This window comes from Rhea americana, unplaced genomic scaffold (assembly GCF_003343005.1).
Source record: "Rhea americana isolate MKP2758 unplaced genomic scaffold, rheAme1 scaffold_46, whole genome shotgun sequence".
Taxonomy (NCBI): Eukaryota; Metazoa; Chordata; class Aves; order Rheiformes; family Rheidae; genus Rhea; species Rhea americana.
The window spans coordinates 3,197,449-3,223,896 of record NW_028186601.1 but is presented as its reverse complement, the minus strand read 5'-3'; the positions used below and the strand labels follow the sequence as shown (position 1 = coordinate 3,223,896).

The following is a 26,448-nucleotide window of genomic DNA, read 5'->3' as shown; positions in this document are numbered from 1 at the left end:
AGCGCTCGCATTAGGAAAGAGTACTGACAAGGATCAAAAACTCTGAGAAACAAAGAACAAAACTAGATGACTATCTTTGTGATAAAAGCTTGATGAGTGGTACATTACAGTTCTTGTTCTACCTTGTGTGTTCAGAAACAAAATGGAGTTTATTTAGAGGTAAGTTTTGTTCAAAAACTGCCTTAGATGTCCTCTCAGATGTTCCTAAAAGGATGTTTTACTGAACTGCTTGATCTTAATGTTTGGACTCACCTATGGCTTAAAGTTGGGCTTTTCGTTCAGAATTCRTATCTCTGATACTGTATTAGAACTCCTACTTCCTGAGTTCTGTACTACCTTCTTGATATTCTGGCTCCATGATCTAAAGAGMCAGATGTGTATAAATCATAAAGATTTTTCTTCCAGAAAATATCTAGGAACTTTACTGGGAAAAAAGTTAGAACAATTCAGAGTAGARTATCTATGTAGTGGTGCAATTTAATCCATTTTTACTGAGCCTGTTTTATATATCTGGATTAATTATCTTTTATATTCTTATACAGACTAGCTTTAAGACTTAAAGGATCTGGTTTTTTAACCACCTAGTATCCAGATGGTTGTTCATAATAAAATGGCTCAGCATTTCTCCTTCAGACTGTCAAACCTGAGGCTGTACCTAAATGAGTTCACAGGTTATCTTTAGAATCTTCTTTACATGTAGAACACAAGCTTCTTACAAGTGATACTCTGAAAGTTTTGCTTGGAGACCAGAACTTCTCTTAACAGTATCATGCTGAACTCATTAATAGTTACATGCACAATATGAATTTTTAACCTCTGTTTCATTAAGTTACAAATAATTTTCCTTAACGACTAATTAGAGATATGGTCCCAGAGAAACCAGTCACAGATTATTTTTTGGTGGAGGATGTCCAAAAATTTTTTTTCTACTTTCTTTCTGTCCATGGCTGAGCAACTTGTAACATTTCCTCAATTTTTGTTGTAGAGAAAATAAGGTGATTGGAACAAAAGTTGACAGTATATATTAATCACGTAGGAGTCTGAAGTATACAAGCCACTGCCCAGTCTTTTGGCTTATGCTATTACTCTGACTTGCTGATCTTTCTCTATAGCTACATTACTGCACAAAACTTTTTTTGAAAACACTTTGAAAATCTAACTTGAATAAAGTATTGTCAAAAAGCTGTTCTTAAAATACTCAACAAATTCTGAGTCCTCTTCAGAAGGACCTATAGTGAAGCACAAAACAAAGCATGACTGTAAAAGAGGAGCTAGGCTCGTTTCCCTGTGTTAGTATTGAGAGGGGTTGCATAGGATGTATCCCCTCCATGCTATTATTTACTCTGAAAAATGTTCACRCTGGAAATAATTTCAAGGGTTTACCTAAGCTAGAGAGGGAGCTGTGAAACTTGTTCTCCCAACTCCAAAGGCAAGGAACCAAGAAAAATTTTACTGGGAGCAGAACTTGGGCTGTTGTCCTTAGTGCTTCTAAGCAGGGAAGGCTAGATTGGCAAAGAACAGACAGTAAGGGGTAGTAGACTGTTGATTTTTATCCTGGACCTCAGTTTTGTGTCCCATTTCTGGGCACTTCGTGGAACAGCTGTGACATCTTCTGTCACAGTGCATTGATGTGTATGAATAACCAGATAAATCTATTCAGAACCTAAAATGAATTCGTAGTGCTAAAATGCTGAAGAGTTCATCACTGGCTCACTGCTGAGACAATAGTTCTGAATTACTTGYGTTGTGGGAATGCTGATATGAAAGTTTGTCTGGTCTGTAATGGCAAGCTGACAAAGGAATAAAGCTTCAGTTACACTTAGAGAAGTGTTTAAATTTAATCTTCATTAATACAAAGCTGTGGTGCTCACTGTGAAAGACTGGAGCCCTTTCAGCTTCCATCATTCAGGGAAGGCTAATAAGCAGTTGTTGACTAGTAGTTTGATAGAAGAATGTATGTTCCCACTGCCCATGTTTTGTGCAGATGTTATCTGTTTTTCTCACAGAATCAATAGCACTTGGATTGCTGTTCGTGCTAGCAACTCGGTCTACTGGGTAATACAGATCTCTCAGATTTTTTTTTAAAGAGGTTTTTCTCCTGCAAACAAATTTGACGGTAAAGACAAGCTATTTGTTTTATAGAGGAGTTGCAGAATTTATTAGAGAAAGCTTTGGCAACATTGGCATGCCTAAGAAAGGAGTTAAAATTTGGGACCAAATAAAATATTTATATGGCTGCTGTTTCAGCTTGACCTGCGTACCCAGGTTAGCATTCAGTGATCTTTACCTGGCAGGGGTGACACCATGATCAGGCAGGTGGCTTTCCCAAGGTGAGGTTCATCCCTTGCATTTTGAATGTGCTGACCCCTGTAATTTCCCAAAATACGAGGAAACTTTTTTTTTTAGTGGGACAGGGGTCCTGGTGACAAAGGATACAGAGACGGCAGAGATATTGAATGCTGCCTTTGCTTCAGTCTTTACTGCTAAGACCAGTCCTCAGGAATTTCAGACCCTGGAGACCAGGGTGAGCATCTGGAGAAATGAAGGTGTGTTTTTTTTTTTTTTTTTGTTTGTTTGTTTCTTTTCCTCCCTTCCAGCTTGTGCTGTTTGATTGGTGGATATAGTTGGTTGGTGGTTGGTTGGTTTTGATTGGTTTTGGACAGGAGGGGGAAAATGTGTGTTAAGTGGACTTAGGAAATTCTTCATTTAATTTGCAATAAAATATTTCTTTAATCTGTTCTGGACCAGGACTTTAACTTGCTTTTCAGAGCACAGTTGCAGTGTTTTTATGATTTTATTTTATTTTTTTGCTTGGTTGATTTTTTTTGTTTTGTTTTGTTTTAACCAGGCACCTTGTTGACATAGGTGATATGTCAGTTGTGACAGCTAACACTTGATGGAAAAACATGATCTCCTGTTACTCTCCTTGTCTGAAGTCTGAGCAATTTCAAAGGCTTCAGTATCTTTTGTGTACTTTATTTTGTGATTCTTCCTTGTAATTAAGTGAACAAATGAAGACAAAAATCTTAGTCTAGATGAAGATTTCACTAAGGAACTTTGATTAGTGATTGCTGCTACTGAGGAATACATATTTTTAGATGCTGGTGTTGTATATCAAAATCCTTAAGCTAGAGCAGTCACGCAGGTTTATTTTTCTACCCCCATGCTTTTCCCCCTTAGGCCTGGCTTTTGAAGATGATCATGTGGCATATGGGTAGTGGAAGGTGGATAGCTTTGGTCTTTAATTTTGATTGTGGTTATTGTGTGTTATTTGCCTAAGTTTTTGGATCTTCTCATCCTCTTGGCTGAAACGGCTATGAGGAAACACTTGTTTACTGTTGTTCAGACAGCTGGTCTTCCAGCAGTAAAAAATCCTGTATGGATGAGCTTGTGCTTTTAAATAGGGTCTTTCTCAGTATTACAAACACACCTCAGAAGTACGTAGCACGCTTTAAAGAACCACTTGTCTGTCTTAGTATGCTGGATCTGATGTTCCACTCTAGTAAGAATTTTCCTTTTTTCTATTTCTTGATCTCTTTCTGTAGGCTACCTTTAGAATTATTTAAAGAATTAGTTGATAGAACTATTTTTCAGTACTTAACTTCTCAGCCTTAAAGACCATATATACGAGGTACTTTCATTTGTCATTAAAATACATTCCCCTGAAGTAGTAGCAGTTCTGAATAAAACCCTTGAAATTCTCTGTAGTCAGAACTTGTTCAAACATTACATCCATGTTAACTCTTTGCAACTGTATAGTGTCAGATCTCTAGAGTTCAGTTTGCTTGTTTTGATCCATTTTGCTAAAGTATAGATGAGTCTCTAATACTTGAATATTTTCTAAACATTAGGCTTTTGAACAAGTCTAGAACAGTGTGTATGTGTGTGCATGCCTGTGTGCACACATCTTGCTAGTCTCTTTATTTTTAAATGTTTGTCCAATACAGCTTTTTCTTCAAAGTGAATGTCTGCCCACATATATCTAAGTTGCTACAAGACGCTGAGCTGCTCAGATTTTTTTTTTTTTTTTTAACTTTGGATATATATTTCATTATAGGATATGTTCTTTACCATTAAAAAGGAGTATGGCCTAGGCTTTTGGGTTGGAGCTAGCAAATATTAACATTTCATTTTCAGTTTTCTCGTACTAATGACCAAATGTGACTTAGAAATGATGTTGCTTTTTGTGCCATGTACTAAACTTACAGTAGTAGTATTTCTGTAAAGAGAATCTATTGTTCTGAATACTCATTGATTTCTGCAGTAATATGAAATTACTTTCTTGTCTACAGTGTATTTACTTAAATTTCTATTGACTGTCATTCTATTGAAGTTCCTTCTTTGATCGTGAAAATATACCTGCTATATAGTGCTGTGCAAGTGTTTGTGGGAGGGGTATCAGCAACAATTTGTGTCCCAGAAGTCTTAAAACTGCAACTGCGTTTTGCTGACTCCTAGAGTGTAAAGTGTATGTCAAACTTTAAAACTGCGCATACAAAACCTAATTAGGCCGTGAACAACTAAGAGGATGTAAGTGTTGACATGTGAGCTGCTTTGAGACTGTTCTTATTTTGCTATAATAGTGATACTGTTGGTTATTGCTGTAGGCTTTAATTTTTTTGGTGCTTATAATTATTCTGCCCACTATATAGCTTTTTTTCTTTTTACTTTACCTTTACGTGTGAAGATGATTGGTCATCACAGTGCTGGAAACAAACTTTTGTTAACTGGAAAGAGTGCGGTTTTCTCTTAAGTACTGCTGATATATTTTTCTCAAACAAAACAAAGAAATTTCCCCAACACATATCAATTATTTTTCACAGAACTAGATAATTTTTCAATTCCTGATGAATTTTGTCAGTATGTGAAGCAACTCTTGTGTGACTCTTGCACACAAGAGTTTTGAATGTCCTTGTAAATTTGTGAAGTCTTCAGGATTATTCAATCTTTAACTGAAGGATCACTATCATCCTACTTAAAGTTGCATTTCCTGCAGGTAATTATAGCTTTAACTCTCTTTATTGTTCTATCAGTTTAATTAGTAAACTTTTTTTAGTGGGCAACTGGCCAATGCTGTGTGTTTCTAACTACTCAAGTTCAATGTATGGTAAATTAGTTTGACGTCTGTATGATATAAGAACCCTATTGCTTATGAATATCAACTTTCTTTAAACTTTATGGAAAAAATATAAAAATCTACTTTTATACATATCCTACAGCAATATCATTATGATTGAATATATCCAAAACTGTCTTGATGATGTTTGTCATGAAAAATCTAGTATCTTTAAACCAGTTTTGTTCCATAAATTTATCTATCCAATTGAGTAATAGGTTCATTAAGCCAAAATTATTTGAATTGGATACTCTTACTGCTTTTGCTTAAAGAAAATGGAGGCAAGTGACTATTTACAGTAATCTCATTTTTGATTAGAGAGAAGAGTTTAGAGCCTTGCTCTAAACGTGCTTGAATCTTCTTGTGGAAATAGCAGAAAGGAAAAAGGAGAACACCTCATGGTTATCTGGGAAGGATATAATCTTTACCTTGGGGAGTTGCCTAGCATATTTTTTAGTGCTCAAGTAACTTTATTTTTTACTCAGCACAATTGTTAAGGAGCTATACACAACATACTGTTTTCTTTTTGGGAAGCAGGTCATATTGACTTGCTTCCACAGAGAAACTGTGTATTTTTAGATGATGACAAAGCACAAGAAATTATGGTTGGTGACTAATAAAAGTTGCTCAAATGAAGATTGAAATTTAAAGATGCTTTAATTAAAAAATAGAAAACACTTTCCTACAAAAAATGAGAATGAGCTGAAACACTAAGGAGAAAACTTACCACTTGTTTTCCCTCTCATTTTAGGGAACAGTCAATGGTGTGCTGCTAGTGACGCCAAATAATATAATGTTTGATCCCCATAAAATGGATCCTCTGGTCCAAGAGAACGGCTGTGAAGAGTATGGCATCATGTGTCCAATGGAAGAAGTGATGTCAGCTGCTCTGTATAAGGAAATTGTGGACAGCAAAATTAAGGATTCATTAACCATGTAAGATAGAATAGTGTTTATGAAGCTTTGAGTAAATACGAACTGTAGCCATATTGCTAACAACATCAAACTAAAGCAAGCACTTTTCTTTTAAAGAAGAATATTCAGGACTGGCTTGGAGAAACCCTTAAGAAAGCTTGCTTTATCTTAAGATTTCATGTTCTATGTGTTATACAGAATATTTTCTCTTCTATATACATGGATTTTTAGTTTTCTGCAGTAATATCTTTAATCTGTATACATAACCTGTGGAAAGAGGTATCAGAACACTTTGTCTCCCTTGCCTGCTATGAAATTGCTTATGGCAACTTGAAATTAATTTACAGAATGGAAAATCCTAATTTTAACAGCTTTAGCTTTAAGTCTTTACACCACTTTACATTGCTTCTGAAGCTAGCTTCACAAACTCTCCTGTTTTTGTGGCAGTAGTTATGTAAAAACTCTATATAACTCTTATAAAAAAAAACTCTATATAAACTCTTATAACTTGAAGGTGTTAGCCGTAAAATTTTCCCATGTTGACTAGGGACAACTCTGTTCTTCAGTCTAACCTTATGAGCAGAGCAAATTTTGATTGGGGTACCATAGTCACTGGTGTTTATCATGATGGCATTTAAAACTGGTGTTATTAAATTAATAAGTGTTATTAAGTTTTTGTTTAATTTTGTCTGTTTCCTAATTTTTTTCATTTATTTTTTATTCTTTTTATTCATTAGAATTCAATCTATTTTTATAATAAAAAAAAAATACTAAAGCTGAGCAGGACCTTTTAAAAATAAATAAATAAATAAAAATCATGCCACCTTTATATATATAAAAGCCCAGAAAGGGCTTAAACATTTGCAGACTATCTTGACCATCAAATTTTGTTGAAATAGATTCCTTTAACTACTTTTTCTAGGTAGCTGAGGAAGTAAGATTTTATTTAATTTTTATATATATATCAGACAAACAGTTTTAATTCAACCATTTTAAATAAGGAAGTAACAGCTGTTCTGTATTGTAAGTCTAAAGTTTAAACCTATTCACTAGCTTTGAAAAACATTCTTTTACAAGCATTACAGGTAGAACTTTAAGCATATCTAATCTTAAAGTACCTGGACAACCAGAAGAAGTAACTGTCTCGTACTGTTTTTAAGCACGGTTTCAGCAGCAATTTAATAATGGAATGATACCTTGATATGGATTTGTTTACAGCCTGAAGCTATGTCTGTCTTGAAAGAGCAGCCCGTCTTAGTACACTAGTATTTGGGGAGCTTTTTGATGTACAGTGAGGCATGACTGCTTTCTGGAAGCTTATTTTTGGAAAAACTTTTTCATAATGGTTATAATAGCATTTATTTACTGCATGATTTACTAATTGTTTTCTATTTAATTGGAGAAGTTGAAGAAATCTCTTAGGCTTTATCATGAAGCCTAGATACAACAACATTGACTGAAGTCATGACCTAAGAAAAGTTTCATTTAAGCAAACAAACAGTTCATTGTTCATACTCAGTTACAGGTATGATTTGATGCACAATATACATAATGTTACTTTAAGCCTGTAGGAGCGTTTCAGATGACTTTTGTTTTTCTTCTTGAGTCTCTCTCTTCAGATCATTATGTAACTATTGCAATTGTGAAACAAGTTTTCTCCTAACATGTTAGTTATCTTAATGACTCAGCTTTAACTTGCAGATTTACCTTCAATTCCCTGTAGATGTATGTGCAATTTTATTTAGCTTATAGTACAAATGCATACAGAATTAAAGCATATCTAATAATAAGGGATTACAATGTGCATTCAAAGCCCTACATGCCCAATTAGATTTGTCTTCCTTGTCAACTTGATGAACTATTAAATGGAGTATGAGCATCTAAATTATTTTTCAGTCCCAGTGCTTTTATGCCTTTTCTCCTGAAAATTTGAGGCATATTAATAAAGTTTGAGGAAAATAAAATACAGATTTCTGATCCGTAACCAAAACCCTAGGAACTATAGCTAGATTTTACAGTATTTTACGTATCTCTAGATTCTTTGGTCCTTAAAACTGTAACTTAATGTTGTGTATATTTTTCTATATAAGCCATAATCTGTGGTGAAATTGGAAAAATAATTGAAAATATACAGAATTGCAGCCAGTTTCATTAACTGTAGGTTGTGCTGGTCAAAGAGCAACATTTTTCCTCGTAATTCCTACATATTGAGGAAATGACCCATTGTAATGAGTAATAAATTCTAAACTCTAATCCACATGCTTCATAAGCAAGGTCACTCTACCAGCACAAGCTTAATACCGTATTAACAAGAGGATACATATGCTCTGCAAACATTCTGAAGTTAGTAATGTCTGGGTGATGGTATCGGTGATAAGACCTAACTGGATAAAAAGTTTTGCAGAAATTTGGAGTCAGTTAATACTTCTTGAGGGTGGAGGGATTAAGGCATAAGCTGCTTAAAAGGATTGATACTAGATAATGGAAGAAGTAATGGGCTTGTGGTAGCAACGAAGATGGCAAGGTAGAATTTTTAATTGAAAGTATGTTAAAATACGAGATTATTTATAGAACTCTATACTACTTACGGATTTTTTGAGAACATGGACAAGACTGAGTCATGTGGATGCACTTGAACATTTTCACAGCCTTGTTCTAGTCCTCCTCTACTAAGACTTAAAGAATTTTTAGAAAGCTTATCTAAAGGCAAGTTTTGAATATAATAATTTCCTTTGGGGAAACTAAATTCTACACTCATTCTTACAGTTTCTTGCACTATTTATCAACATTCATCTCTGTTCTTTGAAGTGTTCAGTTAGGTAATATAATATAGGTATGTATTTATTTTGACTAATAGTGTTTTTCAGAGTTATGTGCCTGTGTAAGCTAGTCAGCCAAGACACTCTGATTACTGTTGACCATTTCTCATGGGCAAAATGGTGAGATCTACTGTGGTTCCTATGGACTTGACAGATCTGTACTGAATAGCTTAGATAGCTAAGGTTAAACAATGATTTTTGCAGTTCATGTTTTACAAGTGAGCAAAGTGTCAGCTTTATAATAGAATGGGACATGCTATACTGACCTCTTCGGTAGACAGAGCTTGAAAGATTGAGGGGGACTTCTACCTTTAGAGTTTATAGTTGTGTAGGATTTTTTTTTTCTTTATTTTTACACTTTAAGCCTCTCAAGTGGGTTGGGTTTTGTAGGAGAGCATCTTACGGCACAGTGCTGTGAAGTTGGGAAGTCATCTGGGTCACCCTGGCAAAAGGTCTACCACATGTCCACCTTTATAAGAATGTAATTTATGGTTGTTTCTTAATAGGATTAAGGTGTTCTTTTAAAAAAAATCCTTAATTATTTGCTTCAGCATTAAATGGTACTTACTGAAAAGTTAAATAAAAGGCACCTAGTATAACATTCTTATCTGCTTAACAGAGATGTAGAACAGCTGTCTGTGAGGGAACTTTCCCAAGCCAAGAAAATACCAAGGAGCAATACAGACGAGATGGATTCAAGGATTCGAGATACAGGCAACGACAGTGCTAGTACTGCCCCGAGGAGCACAGAGGAGTCCCTTTCGGAAGATGTGTTCACAGAATCAGAACTCTCTCCAATACGTGAGGAACTCGTCTCCTCAGATGATCTTCGACAAGATAAATCTTCTGGAGCATCATCAGAATCTGTCCAAACAATAAACCAGACTAGTGCAGAATGTTTAACAATCATTTCAGACTCAAATGAAGCTCCTGGTGACTTAAAATCCAGTGCTGAACTGACTGCAAATGTTAAACAGTTTGATAGTCCCAGTCTAGGTTCAGAAAGTACTAAAACATCTCTAAAGGATGAACAAGAATCTAGTGAAACTGTTGCAAACAATGTTCCACAGCCTTTGCAAGGATCACGTCACAGTGAAGAGCATGACACACAGGCAGAAACTGGCAAAGATCAGGATTTCACAGTAGAAAATCGACGGAAAGGGGAGAGTAAGACAGGAGAGGAATGTCCCCGTTGTGAAGATGCCACAGACTCTCAAAAGAAAGAGACAACCGATAAGGGAAAACCGGTGAAAGAGCAAACCCAAGACTCAGAGACAGAAGTTGAGGAACTTCGTAAACTCTGGAAGACCCACACTATGCAACAAACCAGACAACAAAGAGAGAACTTGCAGCAGGATTCACAAAAGGAGACTAATCAGAAAAATGTGATTGCGGGAGATGGGCGGTTAGAAGGTAAGGGAATCAGTGTTTGTAGATACAGTGCAAGTCTTCAGATTTGCAGTATCTCCTTCCAATTCCTTGGAATTTTCTCTTCCTTTGCTTTTACTCATTATGTGAATCATTCTGTAGAACACATCTTTCCCATATATTTGCTTATATATATTTTCTTTTGGCTTGAATATAGATAAGCAATTTTTTTAATAACTTTGAAAATTACCAGGGACAAAATATTGTTAAGAAAACTGAAAGCATGAATACCTTTTGTTTCTGCCATTTTTCCTCATTGAAATTATATTTATTATCATCTTAAAACTTTTTTAAAAAGATACTACATTAAATAAGCCAGTGCTACCAGACTCACGAGGTACTGGTCACTGCAGAGCTCAAAAACATGTTCCTTGGCAATCAGCTAATTGTAACCTAAATTTTGGTCCCAAAGTATATGTGTATGAATGTATTTCACTGAAGGAATTTCATCTTTTGCATAGGGTGTCTGCATTGTGATTAAGGTAAGGTTTAGAATGTGAGTAGCAAACACCAGAGGTTTAAAATAAAACTATTTAAGGCTTAGATTGATTTTTCAGAATTTTTGCTTTACTTGGGTCTTGTCATTCTTTCGTTCTGACTAGAACAATGTTGAGCATATGAAAAGCATTTCTCAGCTTAAATAAGAGCTAGATAAGATACTAACAGTAAGCAATGAATATAGGGAACAAGTAGACTTACTTCCTTGAGTACCTGTATTCCTCTGTAAAGGTCAGGCCCAAGTAGTAGTAGCTGGAAAGTCTATGGAAGTTACTCAATTCATATAAAAATGTGCTGGCTTTCTTTTCTTTTAAGCAAGTAGAGATTATGTTGCTGAATATACTTTATTTTGCTTTTTAAAAAAACCACTAGGTCACTTTCTCTTGCCTTTCCATCTCACTAATGGAAGTGAACTAGTCGTATTAATCCATGCAAAGTTTGTGGGCTCTAAAGAAGATAAAATATTATAATACCTATTACAAATGGAAAGAGTATATTTGAAGTGTATTTTAAGTTCAGGTTAATTTCTGATTCTAACTGATAGCTGAGTTTGTATTGCATAGAAGTGTATTTTTGGATTAGCAGAAAATAACCTTACACTTCCTTCTTTTTACAGTTGAAGGAACTGAATTTTGAAATTTCAAGTCACTTAATAGTTGCATCACTCTGTGATGATTCTGCTTTTGCACCATAAACCACTAGAGGAAATCCTCTGGAGAAAATATCAGTTATCAGTTGTTGCTGGTTGTAACCAGCAACTGGTCACAGTTGCTGCACATTTGCTGTGCAGTGCAAATGCAAGCACAAGTGTTCTCTGACACTATTGCTGCTCTTAGAATTTTTTTTGTGTGTGTATATATATAAATAATATATAAAATTCAGATAGTATACTAGACACTGATAGTTTTGTTTGTTTTCTGAAAAATACTTTCATTGAATGATACTACAGGTTTTTTTACAGGATGAACTGCACAGTCATGAAGTATATGCGTATATAACCAAAGTTATGTGCATACAGTCAGATTGAGAGGGGTGCTGGTAAGAAGTTTTCTCCTTCAACTGGTGTTACAGCCACACTGGAAGTTGTGGGGATGAAGCAGAAAGGGAGGAAAAAATACAGCTTGCTTTAGGGGCTTGTGCCACTAGCTTACATTGGAATTATTCCATGTTTTTCATTAGCTTGCATGTTGTGTTAGCAAAATGCAAATAGAACAGCCAGTTATGAATAATCTTATGGCAGTGTGCATGCAGAACATCTTGATAGATTTGGTGAAGCTTCTACTAGCTTCGTGTACAGGTGTGTGTAAGTAGAGTCAACATAAAAGCATAGGTTCCTCACACGGCAAAGACTAAATGTGACTAGGCAGGTCTACTAATAGCAGTTGGCATGTCATTAAAAACTGAGAGACTAAACACTCTTTTAGTACTCAGTCTATGGGAATAAATCTCTAAAGTAGTTATACTGTGAGTTTTGTACTGTTAAATTATCTAGGTAGTCTTTTCGTCTCTTGCATTTAACAAGGATTTAGTTGAATTTCAGCTTTTTCAGTGGAGTTTTGCACATCTCTGTTTTGGGGAACTGGTAGTTGCTGATCTTTACTGAGGTCAAACATCTCCAAGTTTGTAGTGAATGTTCTTTTACTTGTTCTGAAAGCTAATTGGGTGATGTGAATGCAATCCTAACAGCATTAGGAGTCTAGAATTGCTGAAGAGCAATTCCTTTGATTTCCCTCTCTTGTATTTACCCTGCTTTCCCATGGACTTTTTCATTCTTTTCTGTTTTTACAGAATCTTATTTTAACCAACAAATTGAAATAAAAGCTAGATGTAGTTGAAATATGGGAAAATCATAATACACACACATGTAACAGTATACCATTGTATTTAAGTAAGTCCACTTTTTATATTTTTTATATGTATATATAAAAATAATATCACATTGATGCTCAGTTAGTTGGCTATTAGTACAAATTAAAAGGAAAAAAGTATTGGATAAACAATAGCCACTAAATTTCTTTATGTAGAATTCTGTATCGAATATACCAAAACATTTGAGAATATGCAAAAAAAAATGACAATTTTAAATACTCCATTTGAGGGCTCGGGTTTTTTGTTAAACTTAGATTCATCCAAGAGAAAGAATCAGTATCTTTGATTCTCTCTGCAGTACAAATCCAACTTCTCTGAGCTCCAGTTTAGAGAACTGTTCCATCTGAATGGCCAAGATCAGTTTGAGTATCCTTTTTTTTTTTCCCCACTGCCATAGGTTTGTGCAAGACCTATAAAAATTTTTTTAACCTGATAATTCTTTGAACTTACGTGCTTATATAAAGCACTTTAAAATCATATCTGCTGTCACTGTCCTGCCATTTTGTATACTGCAAATATCATTCTAGACTATTGTAAATGATGATCAGGAAACATATGTGCTCATTTAAGTATTTACTGAAAAACATTTTTTCATAGAACAGTATTCCTCTAAACAGAGAGTAGAAGGTCTGTTAGCAAAAACATACAGTAGGGATGTGTATATAGGTGGTCATGAAAATGATGAGCTCATATTAGTAGTCAGAACGGTCACTGAAGGCAAACTTAAACTGTAAAAAGTCTTGGGTATCTTAGAAAACTGAAACATCTGTATGTACATGTAACTCGAGGTAGGTTAAACCTTTTTGTGGTCATAGTTGATCATCAGAACTCTTGAGACTTTATTTTCTTTCCATGCTTTAAAAAGTCTCTTGTGGCTGGAGCTCAGAAAACTGACAAGTTTTATCTGACAAGCGAATAGTTTTAGAAAGAATTCAACCTTACACTGAGAATCCAGACTTTGAGGATAATCTGATTATACTGTTAACTCGATTAAATATACTGTTCGAGAGAGAAACCCATACAGCGGCATCCAATGCACTTCATCAAGAAGTGGTGTTTTACACCTTTGAAATGTTTGAAATAGCTAACAAATTAAATTTCGTCTTAGTTCTGTGCTAGTGTGTGGGGTGGCTTTTGTTTGTTTTTCTTCTTTTAATGAAAAGTAATTAAGGAACAATTTTGATATATTTAGGTGTTTAGTTAACACTGTCTTTTTTTGCGTGTGTTCAGAAAAACTTCTCAACAGTGGGAGGGATGTCCAAATACGTTTACAGTTACATATTGAGAGTACCTTCTGAAATACTTTGAAATATAGATGGAAGACTAATATAACGGGAACTGGAGTTGGAAGCAGGAATGAATGTGTGAATTCAAATATATTATGCTCTGAAATTAATTCTGCTGGTATAACTTAAAGTCCTTTTCCACGAAACTGGTAGAGCCTGTGTTACCTTGTCTCTTAATACCTATACATGTACATGACCTACATATGTATATTCCCTAATTCAGAATTGACTAGTAGTTTTGTATAGTTCTGTTGCACACGGTGATAATTTGCTTTTTCTTTACTAATAGGTTCTGGTCTTACAAAAGAAAAACGAAGACATCGATCACACAAGTTCTTGCGTCTCAGGGTTGGAAAACCTATGAGAAAAACATTTGTTTCTCAAGCAAGTGCATCAATGCAACAGTATGCACAGAGGGATAAAAAACATGAGTACTGGTTTGCTGTTCCACAAGAAAGGTAAGGAGATAAAGACGCATTGAAAGATGTTGATTTTTCAGTTTATCAGCTGCTTTTTTTTCTTTGCTAATCAAAATTGTTTTCCAGTGGTCATCTAAGACAGTATAAAAAGGGGCAAATTTCCAGTTCTGGAGGATCCTACGTATATCAATTTCTCTTGGTTAGAGGCAGAGAAAAACATTTTATTTAGTAGCCTTAGATGGTAATGGTATGTCCCTCTTTCCCAACCCCTACACCCRCAATATAGCCAACATTTCATATGGCAGTGTGCATGCAGAACAGAATGAGAACATATGTGCCTGAGGAGAAATTCATGGGGAGCTTCCCCTCAATCCTAACTTGTTAGATAAGTACAAGCCAAGCATCAGCATCCTTGGTTGGTGACCCTTAACAGCTGAATACATTGTTAACATACCAAGGTTTTACTAAGTTTTTTGCAGGTCAGTCAATAGGTTTTTTTGTGGTATTTGAGTTTTTGTTTAATCTAGTTTCCTGACAAGCTCCTTAAGAAGGAAGCAAATATGAAGTAAGTGTTATCTGGTAAAGGAAGCGAGTTCAACAACAACACTTTTCCTCATCATTATCTGTGCCTGCTGTTACTTGGAAGCTTTAAAGAGAATTCTTTGTAGTTTCTAGTGCCAGAGTTCAGAATAGGTAGGTAGGGTTGCTCTGTTTTTTCATCTTTATTTACTGAAAAAACATCTATGTACCATATATATGTTTCATTCACTTCCTGGAAAAATGTTCCAAGTTGCCATGATCCAAAGAGATGGGATAACCACCCTCACCCTCTGGAAAAGTGTCAAATTTCTTAAGTCATAGTTTCCTAGTAGTAAAAAGATAACTTTTGAAGTTGAGTATGGATTTCTAGGTATTAGATCTTATGTCCTTATCAGAAGAGTTTTTTTTTTTAAAAAAAAAAAAAAAAAAAAACACCTATCAGATGTCATCTTGTATAAATACCTGAATGTAATGTTCAACTCGCTTTCCATCTTTTCTTTTGAGCTGAATGGCATAGAATGTCCAGTTGGGGCACTGCAGTTGAGGACAGATATGGATCAATTGGAGAGAGTCCAGAGGAAAGCAGCAAGACAAATTTATGCCTAGAAAGTGTAACATAAAAGGAAAATTAGAAGTAAGTGGGGCTCTTTAATCTAAAAGAGAAAAATCAATGACAAACAGAAGTCATGATATACTTAAGTCACCTGTGACAAGAAAGGGGAGTAGATTTTTTTTTTTTTTTTTTTTTTTTTTCCCTCTATCTCTGCTGTGAATGGAGATGAGTAGTGGACTAAAATGATACCAAGATACCGCTTTTTCCAACAGGAAGAATGGATTTGCTAGCATATCACTAACCTACTTCTAAACGTTATGCCCTGCACGTGGTGAAGATACTGCAATTTCTTGATGCAAATTCACATCAGAGTGATTCTGGTATAGATAGTCCTGTCTGGGCCAGATGATCTCTTGTGGTTCTGTTTCACTACATTTTTCTTCTTTTTTTCCTAGCACACAGCATTTGAAAGCATTTGGCTGTCTCTTCTATGACAATAACATCAGGATCACTTGATTAAAAGTATTAGTGTCTCTTTGGCTTACTTACTGATATAGCAGTGGAAGTGTTATCTTCAAGGTAACGCTGAAGTTATGGTGTAACCTAGTTTAAAAGAAATAATTCATAACTTATCAGCCTACATCTGATTTCACTGGTCTTGGCTGCGCTTATGAATGGTTTACAGCACTAACTGCATGGGAATTGGTTATTGAGTCTGTATCCATCCAACATGTGTCTGTAAACTAAAAGGGTCAGATCATGCATGGTGGGTTTTTTCCTATTTGTTTTCTTAATTCAGTGTTAAAGTTGCTGAGTTTTACTCTGTAAGGTCAAAAAATACTTAATGCCAACACAGTTGTCTTTGTCAGCTAGGGGTAAGGAAGAGAAATAGGTATCTGGCAAACTTGCTTGCTTTCAATGTTCTTAATTCCAAATAAACCAGTCTGGGGAGGAATGTTCTAGACTTCCTTCTGCATCCCTTTTCTCATATACTTGTTTTAAAACTGCTGCAACTATGTATAAATTTCTAGTTTCTTTAAAAATTCCCGATTTTAATTTTCCTACTTTTTGTAAGGCTTTTCTCCAACTCCAGTAGAATTTTAGACCTATGCATCTGAAATATTTTCTCTTTTCACTATTAGAGAAAAATTCATTTTTTCTTTTTTCCTATTTTCTTTCATGAATATCATCCAGAAACCCTCAGTTTTAAGAGCTCTGACTTTGAGTGACTGACCCACTGCAGAGGCTTTGATACATACTTGTGTACTGAGTCCTTATAGACAGAGGCACAGGAAAATCATATCTGTATTTTTTTTGTGAGCATTTTGCTGTTCTGTATCGCTGTTCTTCCAGTATTCAGCTTTCGAAGAATTTAGTAAAGAAGTGAAGGTGCAAACACTGTTCTTTGTGCTGATTCAGAATACGGATTTACTGTAATGAAGGTCCCTACAGAAAGGTGTAAGGAAGACTCAAACTTAGTAAGTGGGAGGCCAGCAAAACCTTGTTAGTCCTGAAGTCTTTTACATGATGAAGAGATACTGGTAGATTTATTGGACATCCTTTTTCTACAAGCTCTGCCTGTCCACATACACAGAAAGCTTAAACAGTACAGGCTAATGCCTGTTAGGCTTGTAAATAACTTTCTTTTGGTATTTAGGGCATTTTGTTCTTCCAAACTGGAAAACCATGCCATTTCTGGGAGATGACTTAAATGGAGATAAATTGAATGTTAGTCCTTACTGTAGTACTACAACTAATTTGTAGTTTGATTTGTTTGTATATGCACGTTTTCAGTCCTATTTCTCCTGTAGTAATTCTCAGTCTGTATAATTTTGTTACATGTCTTGAGATTGTTCACGTTTTCTGCAGGAGTGGAGGAAATAGACATACAAACACTTTACTAATTTCCGATTTTGTATACATTTTATATAAAACTGTTACTGTAAACGCTTTCCTTTTTTTTTTTTTTTTTGAGGTTATTTCAATATAAGCAGAGTTCTCTAGTGGGGCATTAATGGTGGAAGGACTCTTGTGTATGAAAAAAACAAGTAGTCAATTGCTAAGTTATGGGGTTTTTTTTTTCCTCTAGTGTAAGCTTTATATTATAAAATAAACAATGAATAAATAAGATAATGACTACTTTTTTTTTCCAAATATTGTACTAAAAATCTAGTTTTAGAATATTTTATTTTAGCTTCAAATACTTCATAATAGTTAGGCAAGATCTGAAAGAGCAAAAACTTAACCTTTTCTGTATCATTATTTGACTTCTCTAGGACAGACCACTTGTATGTCTTCTTTATCCAGTGGAGTCCAGAGATATATGCAGAGGATACTGGGGAATCTATTAGAGAACCTGGATTTATAGTGATAAAAAAGAACGAGGAGGCTGAAACTAGTGAAGAATCCACTACTGAAGATGCTGCTAAAGAATGGGAGGTAAGGAAGAACGCTGTCAAAGATAGCTTTGTGTGTTGGGTTTTTTTTTTATACTTGAAAATACCTAGCACTTCATAATTACATTCTTAGGACAATTTTAAAAAAATGCTATATTAGCCTGTATACTATAAACATGACTGGTTAATTTTGTGCCGTTCTAATGCTTTGTTCTAACATCAGTTCAGCCAACATTTCACAATTGCAGTTTGTCCCATACAAAAAGGACTTGTAACTTAAACTCAGAGTTGAGAGAAGTTACAACATTGATAAAGCAGACTTAAAATTAAGTACTGATACTTGTGTTTTTGTGTCTATATGTAAAATCTTGAATATGCATTGATATCTCAAGATGAGACTGCAAACAAGGAAAGTAATGATAATTTTTTTCTGTAATCTAATAAAGATTTTATCAATTAACTTCATACATAAATATGTAAAATGCTATTGTTTAGATTAATATTTTAGTAATTAATATTCTGTAACTGAAACTATTCCGTAACTGAAATTTTCAAATGTCATTTATAGCAAGCGCATTACTCCCATGTGAATCTGTGTCCACTGTGTTTATATGGACACATCTTTACATGTCTGCATGGTTTTGTTTCTTAGTGTACGTGCAATTAAAGCACTTAGTTCTGTGCATTCAAGTTTGTCGGTCCAAATTTTTATTCTTGTTGTATATATTGTAGAAGTATCCATCAGCATTGTTTAACTTGAGTCTCAGGATAGCAGTTGCAGTCTCTGACTGTAAGCCTGTGCGCGCGTGTGTGTGTGGTTTCCCCCCACCCCTCCCCTTGGAGTATGTTGAAATTAGATCTGTTATAATCTTGCTTTATGTGGAGTATAAAATCTTAAATTACAATAGACCAACCATGAGTAATAGCCTTTCATAGCCCTGAAAGTTAGAATCCCAGTAGTATTATGACTTCAAACTTCTCCGTTAAGTATTAGGCTGTGGATAACAGAATGCTAAAGCTCTGGAGCTAAGTAGTTTGGCTTGGATTTTTGCTTTGAGATATTGGAATTAGTGTCATTATGCATATTATCTTTGACTCTTCATATTCCACTTCTCAGCATGCATGTTGCAACAGTATTGTTACCAGCAATATGTCGTGGTAATAAGTCTCATTCTAAGATTTTATAATACCTGATCTTTCAAAAATTTGCCTTTTGGAATGCAGGGCAGACTGGCACATGATCACTAATATGGCTAAGGCACAGTATATCTTTCTTTGAATAGACTGTTCAGTAACTTCATCTTAATGTAAATAGAGAACCATTTCCACTGAAAAAGTTCATGGTGCAAAACTTTCATCAGGATTAAACATTAAATTTTCATGAATTATTTTTGAAGATATTGAAGGCAGCCTTCCTACATGTGTCAGAATATTAGTTATATTATAGAATGAGTTCATACCTTAAACCTTTATTTATCTCTTCTGAAAACAGAATTGTAGAAGACACGCTTCAAAAATATTATTTCAATCTGTTACGTGAAAATTCTGTCCAATTTGGTTCCCTTAATGTAATCTAGAAAGTGATTTAACGTAGGAGGTGGTATGATTTGTGAGATGGATAATTTGCAAACATAAAGATGTCATGAAAATATCAAAATATATGTTGGTGTAATCTCTGTGCATTTTAATTGCTGAGTAATAGGACTTCTCATTACCTTACTTAAACTCTATTCTAGCACAGATCTGAAAAAGCTGTGAAAAGCTACTCTTAAAAATATATATTTTATTAATAGTACCAAAGGCTTCCACCTATCATTACACATAGCTTCTTTATAGCAAGAATATGTGCTAGAAAGTATCAATACATAGGAAATTGTAACTGCTGTTGTCCGTACTCATTATTACCATGGGATTTCATTTCTCTTATGCAGTATACTCCCTTCCTATAATCCAATGAGCTGCTTCTCTGTCAACTCTTGATCATTATTGCAGGTGTAATCTAAGGCAGCAAGTGAACAGATCTCGGAAACTTTTGTGTGGCTATTGAGGTGAAAAACATGATTTTAATGATTTAAAAAAAAACTCAGGGTGGAAACTGAAAACAAAATTTTGATGTACAAATACGTTACAAAACTCTCAAACTCACTGGCTTTGCCTTTTGGTAATTCTAAAGATTGTTCTCTGTGTTTTTGTTCTATGTCCTACAACTCTAGAGAAACACAGCAGTGCATTAACAGATTGCCTCAAGCTACCACAGACTATCATCAGCTTTTTTTTGTCTCTATTTTGCTTAGTATTATGTTAACATGTTCAGCTGTAGCTTTTTATCAAGAGATTTTTAAGGAAGCACAGCTCTCTGTTTTATTAAAAAAAAAAAAAAAAAAAAAAAAAGTAGAAAAGTAATTATGGGAAGAAAAAAAGAAACAGGTAAAAGCAGAGAGACCAGGAACATGAGAAAGAAGTAGCAAAGGTTGGTTTAGACGGTTATTAAATGGATCAGTGAATGAGACTGATCTTTTATTCTGAATCAGTTCCAATTTTTGATCTACTTTTGCTTTATTCTTGTATACTGAGTTTATTTCATGTCAGCCATTTCCTTGAAGAAATCTAATAGATGCTATCTCAGCTGATCTCGTGGTAAAGCAATCAGGACTCCTTACCTTGAGATCCAGCAACACTGATTTGAAAAAAAAAAATACTGCATTGTTTGAAGTCTTCCAAAGAAGAAGTAGGGGGGAAGAAATCTCAAGGGAATGCTTTAAGTGATTTTGTGTATTATACCTAAAACCTGTCTAGCATATCTCAGAAGTATATTCATGCCTACTTCTAATATGGACCATTGCCATATGTGAAGGTGACTAATACAGAGTATCAGAGTAGTCACTTACTTAGTTTTAAAAAAACTGTCTCTGGGGTATTTCCAGGATTTTGTTGTTCTTGTTCCTCAGTATCTGCCACCTTGAGTTCTCACCTGTCCCATTGGCAAAGCTCTCCAAAAAAGAACACTTTCTAATTTAAAATCAGGTCTATGTTAAGTACTCATCTCTGATGGCTGCTAGAGGTAAATAAACAAGAATTTTTTATTACTAAAAAAAAAAAAATATTGTGCTGCTAGGCTCTCAGTATTATCTCCATCGGTTTTCCTCGAGTCTCTATTTTAGTGCCTTGTGTTTAAATAAATATGCATATTCATCAGGGAAGAGATCTTTTTGCTATCTGTACGGAGCTTCAGGGGAGTAGGGGTATTTTTGTAGTATTCTTTTTCTTAATTAGTGTATGAAACAAAATGTTAATGGCTTTCTGTATCTATTGGCACAAGTAATTAATACTGTTTAGGAATCTGTATGCTGAAAAACAAAGGCTTTCTCCAAAACACTCTGCGCTTGCATCTAAATACAGCCAGATTTGACAGTGAGTTGACAACTTCTGTTGAACAGTACCTCAGACATGACTTATATCACTATATGGTCTAATTGGGTTTCCTTTTTACGTCTGAGTTGTGTATATGGTAATGTGTATAGGAATTTATGAAGTAACATTAAGATGCTTACCATTAGGTATGTTAATTATGTGTTGGTCCTGTATTAACACTTTGGTGCAAATTAGTACCATAAATTGGAAGTATTAAGTGGTATAAGCCAGTGTTGATAAGACTGGAATCGCAGCGTCTAAAAGCAGGGCTGTATTCTCAAGCACTGCTGAGGGGATTGTTTCTATGCTTGAAGAATCCTAAGATGTGTGAAGAAAAACCGCGCAAAACTCTGCAATAGTCTTTAAAGCCTCATTTAAACTTGAGCTTTCAAGTAACATAACTGTTTCATGTGGTCTCTTATAAAATAGTTTCTTTTGGATACATACTAGATCACCTTCTAAAAAGAAGTGTTGTTGATGTTTTCTATAGAGTGGTTTTTTTTGTTGTTGTTGTTGTGTGTACGTTGCATCTTAATAAACAATTAAAGCAGAGGGGGCAAATTTTGTACCACACTTGGTGTTAGAGTAACCTGAAAAACTACAGAAGCAGAAGTGCTGCCTCATATACGTTATTTCTGTCAATTTTTCTTGCACTTTTTTTTTCAATTTAAAAAAACCCTGCACATTTTTTTGATAATTTTTTTGAGTTAAAAAAAATACTTTTTGTGTAGTGCTATTGTAGTACTCAGGAATTTCAGATTTCAGTTACTCTACTATTTTTCCTAGGATGGGTTATGATATTGTAGCAGGTTTGTTTCTGATGTTGTCACTATATGAAGTGGTAGGTGGAGAATTTTGAATTGACTGGAGTATGAAGACGTAGAACGCAAAGAGTACTTAATTAAAATGTCTTTATTCTTATATAGGGTGTAGTACAAAAGTGAGTGCATACATTCTGCTGAACCTCCATGCAGGAAAAAATGAATCTTACGAAACTTGCCGATTAACTTCTCTGTAAAATCCATCTGCTTGGCTTGATGGGCATATAAATTCAGATTTAATCTCTAAAATCTTTAGAAAGGGACTACTCTATTCAACATACTTGAGAACTACCAGTTGAAACTGATTGTTAGTGAGATATTTTAATGTTGCTAGATAGAAAGGAGATCACTACACTGTCAAATTTGAACAGAAAAGAGACATTAGGGAAATAATTGAAATATCATTTCTTTAACAAATTGTTATAATTTGTGCTTTCATGTATACAGCTTAAGTATTCTCACTTTCTATTTTTAGCTAATAGTCTAGTTAGTCTAAAAAAAAAATCAGAGTAGCTTATTTTGCTTCATTAGTCTGATCTGTGAAGTTACTTCTGAAAGCTAATGGTGATCATTGTTCAATTAAGGACTTAATCTGTTGTCTCTGAGTGGTTAATACTTCTGATAGGGAGCTGGGAATAGGAAGAGATTTGTACTGCTATATTATGCTACGTACCACTTTGAAAATAAACTTTTTATTTCTGTATATGAGCTGTTAATGACTTACTGATACATAATGCTAATTTTGGATGCTTTCATTGGGCAAAGCAACATCAGAGTGATGTCCTGAAACAACAGGAGGTGTCATGACTAAATGCTGCACTCTTACCATGCAATATTGAAATAACAGAACTTATGGTTATCTACCACAGAATTGACATAAAACATTGTCATTGACAATAGATATTTTAGAGATGTTAAAGAAGCTTCATCTTCGGCAGTTCTGAAGAAATCTGCTTTTTATTAAGGTCCTGGAGCCATTTCCAAGAATCTAAAATGTTGAATCCTCCTCCTTCAACCCCTAGCCCACCATCCATTTTTATTTATTGGTATTACTCAGAATTGAGTCCTACTACTATTTCCTGTAAATCTAACTCAGTATTTGTCCACAGGATTTTTGAGAATGGGAAGTTTGTCTAGCTTGCAGACCTATTATGTATTTGGAAGCAAACTTGTCCTGAAAGACATTAATGATAACATTCTTAATTCTATGGAAAATAGAGAGAAACTAGATCATAAGATGTTTAGAAGTAGACTTACAAAATGAAGCATAAAATGACAGATATTTGGAGCTGACTTTCTCAGTTTCAGTGAGGCTAATTTTAATGTTATTTCATAATCATTACCTTTTGTTTTTGCTTTTTAAACTTCTGCTAAAAATGCAGATACAATACTTAAACACAGTACTCTAACTCACTTGCTGGACACAATTCTGTTGTAATTTTAGACATGGTTTGAAAACGCTTACCAAGCCTGTAGTGGCAGATGAAACTGTACAGTGTGTATGTGAATTAGGCCTTGATGAAACTGCATCTCCTGAAGTGCCCAGAAGTTCTGCTTTTGCATATTTGTCAAAATATGAAAGTTTCAGAGTTGCTATGTCTCCGTATCAGGTAGAGACTGAAGAAGGATTTTAAGGATTATACTGGACTTAAGCACTTACGTTCTTTATTAGATCTTCACTATTACCTGTAAAAATCTCATGAAAATGGGCATTTTGGTTTGTGTGCACTGCTATTTCTTTTTCTTCTTCGAGTCCTTAAGCTTTTGTGTTCTTAATAGTTGTTCTTTCCAAAAACTTGTTTCTATTTCTTACTCAGCGTTTTGTGAATGCTTAGATGTGGATGAAACAGCTGCTTGTTATGTCTTAGGATCATACCACACTTTAAAGCCTAATGCTTTATGATAAGCTGAATATGCTGGATCAGCAGAGAACAGGAAATCTGGAAGTTTTAGGCTTTTTGAGATAATGCACACAAATGGTACATAAATGCATCAAATTAGCAGTCTGCAGAATATAAATGTTTTTCCAAAATGTTTCATGAGGTGGTTGTTTTATGATGGTTATATATAGAAATTAGATCAGAATTTGGTTTTACATCATGTATTGCGTGTTATGAAATTAAGGATGTGTCTCTATGTATGTGTTACTGTGCATTAACAAGCATGTTTAATAAGCCTTGCTCTTGTGCTGGAGGATAGGATTCCTTTGAATTTTAGCAGGCTTATGTGCTATATTACAGTATTTCTGTTAAATTGGTCTTTATGGTAGAGAGATATTTCAGCATAACACAATTATAATTTTCATTTTTGCTTTTACAGTGAACTCAAGGAAATTGTGCTTTTCCTCAACTCTGTAGGCTGTTTCTTGCTTTGCTTATTTTCTACTTAATCTTCTCTTGCTGTATTTATAATTTGTAAATGAAAGTTTGGAAGTGTTCACTGCTTGTACTTTTTCTGCTCTTCTAGCTTTTCTAATAGGAATCATGAATATGAAATAAGTGTCCATTTCATGTATCTAATAAAACTGGTATAGTCCATCTATTTAGAAATATATTAGTATCATACAACTAAACTTGTGCTTTTGAGACTTGCTTTCAGTGTACCTTATAATTTTCTGAAAATTTTGTGGATGGGAAAATGCTGCTCATTTTCCCCCAAGCTGGTGGGAGGTAGTAAAGGATGGCTTCTAAAGYTGGACTTTCTTAAAGTTACCAGCARATGAATAGTTAGCAAACTGAGAGCTGGGCCTGTGGAGTATCAGTCTCTGGTGTACTAGATACCACAGAAGCTGGGTACTTCACAGTGTGTTAACCTCATTAATACTGAGCTCAGCACCCTCTCCTCAGTCATCCAAAAGGCTTTTTGTACAAAATAAACTTATCTGCCTTTTATTAAAGGCAAATCAGACCTTAATTCAGCTGTCGTCTACACACCTTTTGGCACCAATGTATGGAACCATGTGCTTTCCTTTAACCCAACAAGGTTCCTGCAAAACATGATAATTTAGAAGTCCTGGACAACTCTAAATTAGCCATTTTCCTAATTTTCAAGTTCTTGAAGGATGTACACAGCTCTTGTCAGAGCTGTACAGTATAATTTTAAATTAAAAATATTGTAAGACCATAACAGGGATTATAAATCTAGGCATAGTACCTGTTTTCCTGCCACTTTACTGTATAATATGGTGGAACGATACACTACTTGCAACACTATTTGAAGCATACTTTTTTTCTTCCTCCTTTGGGATTCTTTAATAATGGAAATTCTTGTTAAAATCTGAAATATGCCTATTATATAGCAATCTTATCTATTAAAACAGTCTAATTATTTCAGTAGCTTATTTAATTATGTCATTGCTTATTGAATGTTTTGCCTGTTTGTCTGCCTGTTTCTTCTCAGGCAGACCAATAGAATAGCATAAAAACGAGCGTTTTTCTTGTCAATCAAAAATGCAGATGAATTTACTAGTTGCCCTGAGGCACTCAGTAATAGTCCGCTTCATTTAGTTTACATGCTTTGCTCAATTTTAAGGTTGTTCCCAGAATTTAATACTCCAATTTTAGTTCTCCTTACTTATATGTATTACTTCATAAATACTCTTTGTCAGAAGTGCTTGAGGGTAGCTGTCTGCAGTGCACCACATTTATTGCTTTCCATCAGACTTTGGTCACCTACCCAGATTCCCGTCCTGTGAAACCAACAGGAAGTTCTAAAACTGTGAGCAGAAGTTTGTTTTTTTTTTTTTTTTTTTTTTGGGGGGGGGGGGAGGGGGAGAATATTTTCTTTCTCCTTAGTACCTATCTAGCTTTCCCTAGCCTCCCTTTCTTAAGAAGGAAGGAGCAGGGGAAATAAATCTCCTTCTCCTAATATAGCATTGATCAAAAAACATTTATTCAGCATAACTTCTCTACCACTAGAGTACTGAAGTAGCTTCTAGCTGAAACGGAATGATGCCAGCTAGCCAAACTGCAGAAATATTTTGCTTCACATTCTGTATTCTATTTTTTTTTTCTGCACAAGTTTATAAGAGTTAACCTAGAAACAGGATAGTAAGTATGCTGAGATCTCGTAAGCTGATAGCTGAATATGGAATGGCAAGGGTATAAACTGGAGAATTGATTTGGAGTGAAAATAAGGCGTTTCATATATTGTACTGTGTCTTATATTGGTTAGCGCTCTCCTTTATTCTACTTATTTATATTCATTTTTTGCAGATAAATCAGTTTATTAGGGAAAAATATCATGAATAATGATTACCTAAAGGAGGACTCCACACTAAGCTAAGGAAATAAAAAAAATCATCCAGTGTAATTGCATACACTTTATTTTATTCTTTTGTCTAGGCAGTTAAAAGGCTGCAGCTCTTAAGGGTGTGCT

General features: G+C 34.7%; 1 protein-coding gene across 6 annotated transcripts in view; it reads left to right on the top strand.

Moving 5' to 3' along the window:
• The window catches only part of OXR1 (oxidation resistance 1), a 266,736-nt gene that overhangs the window by 216,016 nt on the left and 24,272 nt on the right, over positions 1-26,448 (top strand). For all 6 annotated transcript variants that reach the window (XM_085316300.1, XM_085316302.1, XM_085316304.1 and 3 more), the window contains 4 exons: positions 5,868-6,052; positions 9,470-10,263; positions 14,221-14,389; positions 17,720-17,882. In XM_085316300.1, the coding sequence (XP_085172426.1) occupies positions 5,868-6,052; positions 9,470-10,263; positions 14,221-14,389; positions 17,720-17,882 (1,311 nt within the window). The remainder of the gene's footprint in view (positions 1-5,867; positions 6,053-9,469; positions 10,264-14,220; positions 14,390-17,719; positions 17,883-26,448) is intronic.